General features: G+C 50.7%; 1 protein-coding gene across 2 annotated transcripts in view; it reads left to right on the top strand.

Moving 5' to 3' along the window:
• Positions 1 to 1,331, top strand: part of IVD (isovaleryl-CoA dehydrogenase) — a 14,991-nt gene extending 13,660 nt beyond the window's left edge. For both annotated transcript variants that reach the window (XM_011932623.1, XM_011932624.1), the window contains one exon: positions 640 to 1,331. In XM_011932623.1, coding sequence (XP_011788013.1) covers positions 640 to 773 — 134 coding nt within the window. In that variant the 3' untranslated portion in view covers positions 774 to 1,331. The remainder of the gene's footprint in view (positions 1 to 639) is intronic.
• The last annotated feature ends 3,840 nt before the right edge of the window (positions 1,332 to 5,171 follow it).

The raw sequence follows: 5,171 nt of genomic DNA, 5'->3' as shown, positions 1-5,171 counted from the left end.
AAAAAAAAAAAAAGCTAAATGGAAATTTCTAGAAATAAGCAGTTCATGAGTTTAAAATCCACACCATTCTGAATACCGTGATGAAGCATTGTGCCATGCTGCTCTGTCATGTTTGGTACGTGAAACGTCCCTTTGTGCAGCCTATCCATGCTATGTGGGCTACCTGCCCGTTAGTAGTCACCTAGAGTATCCAATCAGCTGTCTCGGTATCACAGCGCCTGTGTACAAGTAACTCTTATTATTTTACTCAGTGGCCCCAAAGTGCAAGAATAGTGATGCTGGCATGTCACAATAGTTCTGTTTTAGTATTAGTTATTATTGTTTATCTCTTATTGTGCCTAACTCATAAATTAAGCTTGCTCGTAAATATGTATGTATAGGGGAAAAAACAACATATATATGGAGTTTGGTACTATCCACGGTTTCAGGCATCCACTGGGGTCTTGGAATGTATCCCCCAAGGATAAGAAGGGACTAGTGTACTCCCCACACCCCTCCATCTTGCTACCTTTTGCTGCTTTTCTTTAATCAGTCTCTCCTCCTGTGGCCTGTTTCTATATACTTGGCCTTCTCTTTGCTTTCTTTGTTTTGCCCACTGTCAATCACTTCCTTTCTTCTCTGCCCAAACCCTTGTTGCAGGTGGCAATGGCTACATCAATGACTTTCCCATGGGCCGCTTTCTTCGAGATGCCAAGCTGTATGAGATAGGGGCTGGGACCAGCGAGGTGAGGCGGCTGGTCATCGGCAGAGCCTTCAATGCAGACTTTCACTAGTCCTGAGACCCTTCGCCCCCTTTTCCTGTACCTAGTAGCCTTTCTTGGCAAGTAGAGATGTGGCGGCTCTCCCACCCTGCCCGCCGCAGGCCCTCCCGCCCAGCTGGTCCTGTTAGCCCTCTGGCCCCTGGATGAGGTTGAGTCCTCCACAACAGCTCCCAAGCATCATGGGCCTCCCAGCCGGGCCAGTGCCAGGACTAGTGTTCTGTGACTTACAATGGACTCAGCAGGAAGCATATTGTCTGGGGATTGTTGGGACAGGTTTTGGTGACTCTGTGCCCTTGCTCTCTAACTTCTGAGCCCACTTCCCAGGGTAGGCACCTGGGGGCATGCAGATACCCGCCTCTTTCTCTTGAGTGAGCCTCTGGCAGGATGATCTCTCTGCTCAAGCACAGCAGAATCATGGCCCCTCCATGAATTGGAACTTGGTACAGGTTAAGTATCCCTAATCCTAAAATCTGAAACACTTCTGGTTCCAAGCATTTTGGATAAGGCATATTCAACTTGCAGTCTCTTTTCTGGGGGAAAAAAACAATAAAAAACCTAGCCTAGCCAGGCGTGGTGGCTCACGCCTGTAATCCCAGCACTTCAGGAGGCCAAGGTGGGTGGATCACCTGAGGTCAGGAGTTCAAACCCAGCCTGGCCAACATGTGGAAACCCCATCTCAACTAAAAATAGAAAAAAATTAGTTGGGCATGGTGGTGGGCACCTGTAATCCCAGCTACTTCAGGAGGCTGAGGCAGGAGAAACACTTGAACCCAGGAGGCAGAGGTTGCAGTGGGCCAAGATGGTGCCATTGCACTCCAGCCTGGGCAACAAGAGCAAAACTCTGTCTCAAAAAACAAAACAAAACAAAAAAAACCTGGCCCTTGTTTCTTCCAGTTTCTAGAAGTATCATCTAGCAGCTTATGAACACATATGCTTGGCCAGACAGGGTGGTGTGTGCCTGTAATCCCAGCACTTTGGGAGGCCCAGGCAGGAAGATCACTTGAGCCTAGGAGTTCAAGGCGGTAGTGAGCTATGATGAGACCACTGTACTCTAGCCTGGGCAACAAAGTGAGACCCTGTCTCTAAAAATAAAAATAAATGATGGCTGGGTGCCGTGGCACACGTCTGTAATCCCAGCACTTTGGGAGGCCAAGACGGGTGGATCGGATCACTTGAGCTCAGGAGTTCGAGACCAGCCTTGCCAACATGGTGAAACCCCATCTCTACTAAAAATACAAAAATTATCCAGGGGTGGTGGTGCACACCTGTAATCCCAGCTACTCAGGAGGCTGAGGCAGGAGAATCACTTGAACCTAGGAGGCGGAGGTTGCAATGTGCCAAGATGACACCACTGCACTCCAGCCTGGGCCATAGAGCAAGACTCTGTCTCAAAAAAGAAAAGAAAAATAGGCCGGGCGCAGTGGCTCACACCTGTAATGCCAACACTTTTGGGAGGCCAAGGCAGGTGGATCATGAGGTCAAGAGTTCAAGACCAGCCTGGCCAAGGTGGTAAAACCTCATGTCTACTAAAAATACAAAAATTAGCCAGGCGCGTGGGCAGGCACCTGTAATCCCAGCTAATCCCAGTCTCAGGAGGCTGAGTCAGAGAACTGCTTGAACCCAGGAGGCGGAAGTTGCACTGAGCCAAGATCACACCACTGCACTCCAGCTTGGGTGACAGAGTGAGACTCTGTCTCAAAAAATAATAGGCTGGGTGCGATGGCTCACGCCTGTAATCCCAGCACTTTGGGAGGCCGAGGCAGGCAGATCACAAGGTCAGGAGTTTGAGAACAGCCTGACGACCAACATGGTGAAAACCCGTCTCTACTAAAAATATAAAAATTAGCCGGGCCTGGTGGCACACGCCTGTAATCCCAGTTACTCGGGAGGCTGAGGCAGGAGAATCACTTGAATGTAGGAGGCGGAGGTTGCAGGAGCCGTGATCGTGCCATTGCACTCCAGCCTGGGCGACAAAAGAGTGAAACTGTCTCAAAAAATAATAAAATAAATGAACACACGTGCTGCTAAGAGTCTGCTGTGTGGCAGAGCAGAAGACAGTGTGCTTTTGTGTGCTATTGGAAGACTAGCTCCTCCTGTACAGCACCTCTGAGCCCTTGTGCACTGCCCCACCCTGCCACGGGCACCATCCAGTCCTGGCCATGTGACCACCCACAGCTGACTGGGCAGCAGGCACAGGCCCTACCCAAGCAGACCGGAGTTGGCTGGTCTGACTCTAGCTGAGGCTGCCTGTGTACCTTTCTCCAGATAACCTATGGCTAATTTTGTTATTACTGCACAGTGGCTGCTGCCATTTTGTATTAAATATATTGTGAAACAAACCAATCTGCTTCTAAAGCAGTGATTTTGGGGAGAAGCAATCTACTTGCTGCTGCTTCCTTTCTGGATGCAGCTTGTGTCCTTGGAGAGTGGCTGGTCCAGGTCCTATTCCTGCCCTCCAGCCTATTCTTTCATGAGGGACAGGAAGATAAAATCAGCCCTTAGGATAGAAGTCTCAGCCTCCCTTTCCCAGATCTCCCAGTGAGTTTTAAAAGAAACAGGGAGCCCAGAGTGCTAAGTTCTTACAGCCAGAAGGAAGCTTATAGATTTCTGAAAACTACGCCTATGTTTTTAAAAAGATCAACACAATTTGACTTTGTCAAGGTCAAAATGAACTAGAATCCAGATCTGCTAGTGGCAAAAATGGGGGTGTTCTGAGAATTCCAGCCTTGGGCCCCACTGTACAGCTTGGATAGAGTGTGGTCTGAGAAGGGAATGGGTCTAGGTTGTTCCACCCCTTCCGAGTTCCCTAAAGAGGTAACTGGTTTTCTTGGCTGTCAGCCCAGCAGCGCCTATCCTGACTTTTGGTCTTGGCCTGTAGCCAAGTTGCTGTTCCTAGCCTGAGGCTTGAGACAGGTGGGGTTAGCTCCTCACCAACCCCAGTTCAGTCCCATCCTGAGGGCAAGATCCTGGGCTCATAGGCAGTCCCTTTCACTTCCCTGTCATGCTCCCTGCTGTGTTGGAGATGAATGTGACTGAAAGGGCCATCTTGCTGGCTTAATGTGTGGCTGGAACGACCAGCCTGGAGACACAATGTGGCAAAATGGGGCGCTTCATCCAGTCTGTCTAAACCCTGTCGACTTGAGGAGGTGATTTCTTTCCTGATTCTGTATGTGAAGCAAAAGAAATGTTTTAAAATTAAAAGCAAAAAAAAAAACCCAAAATGAACCACGTAGCCTGAGTGGTAAATGGAAGAACAAGGGGCACGTCTACTTTGGTTCTGGTGGGCGTGTTTGGTTGCCTACATGCATTGGGCAAATCTGCAGCACCAGCTGCCAGCACTGCTCCTTCCTGCGGCTGGCTCTTATTCCACTCCAATTTTAGGCAGGTCACACTATCAGGGCGGCTCACTGCTGTTGATGCTGCATACCCTGTGGGAGGGCAGGTTTTTTAAGCGTGGTCTGAGCACACCCCTTATCAGAATTTGGCAACCTGAAAGAAATGCAGGTTCCTGGATCCTGCCCCAGACCTAATCACATCCCCAAGGGTGATTCTAGACACGGTAATCTTTTACAGCTACCATCTGGGTCCTAGAGCAGGCTTCCCCAGGAGCCTGAGTCCTAATTCTAAATCCATATAATCCAGTGATAACAATCCCTTGCCCATGTAACTCTCTCAAGTCTGAGCTCCTTGATCTTTGCACAACCGAGTGCAGGAGGCAAGGTTTCGCGCAGGGCACGCTTTCAGAAGACCGGTAAGGTGAGTTGCCCTCGGCGGGATGGGACCAGACCTGGTGTAAACGCAGCGCGCTGTCAGGAGAGAGGTGCCCAGTCCACTGCCTGCCGGGCGGGAACTGGGACCTAAGACCCGGGTGGTCATCTGTCGCGACTCCCAGCCTAGGGCAGGTCCAGAGTCCTTCCTCTGACCCTCTCCCTCGAGGCAGCGCGCTTCTTTGGAGCGCAGCACTGGCTCGCCAGACGCAGCTCGGATGTCGCATGGAGCTCGCCTGACCCCTGCCGGCTGCCGCGTGGTTGCAGACGCGCGGAGCCAGTCTATCTGGCCTTTGCGTGGGGTTCTGGTCCCAAGGCCCCCAGTCTGGGATTTCAGGACTCAACGACGTTTTGTTTTAGCCAATAAGGACATTAAAGGGAAGGGGGGTTGGGGGAATGCTATCCTCTATTACCATCATTTCATACAAGGCCTTTTTTTTTTTTAAGACAGAGTCTCGCTCTCTCGCCCAGGCTGGAGTGCAGTGGCGCCATCTCGTCTCACTGCCAGCTCCACCTCCCGGTTCACGCCATTCTCCTGCCTCAGCCTCAGTTCCTGTAGCTGGGACTGCAGGCACCCACCACTGCGCCAGGCTAATTTTTTGTATTTTTAGTAGAGACGGGGTTTCGCCCTGTTAGCCAGGAT

Source organism: Colobus angolensis, unplaced genomic scaffold (assembly GCF_000951035.1).
Source record: "Colobus angolensis palliatus isolate OR3802 unplaced genomic scaffold, Cang.pa_1.0 Scaffold97, whole genome shotgun sequence".
Lineage (NCBI taxonomy): Eukaryota > Metazoa > Chordata > Mammalia > Primates > Cercopithecidae > Colobus > Colobus angolensis.
Note: the sequence above shows the minus strand (reverse complement) of the source record. Positions and strands in the feature narration are given on the sequence as shown.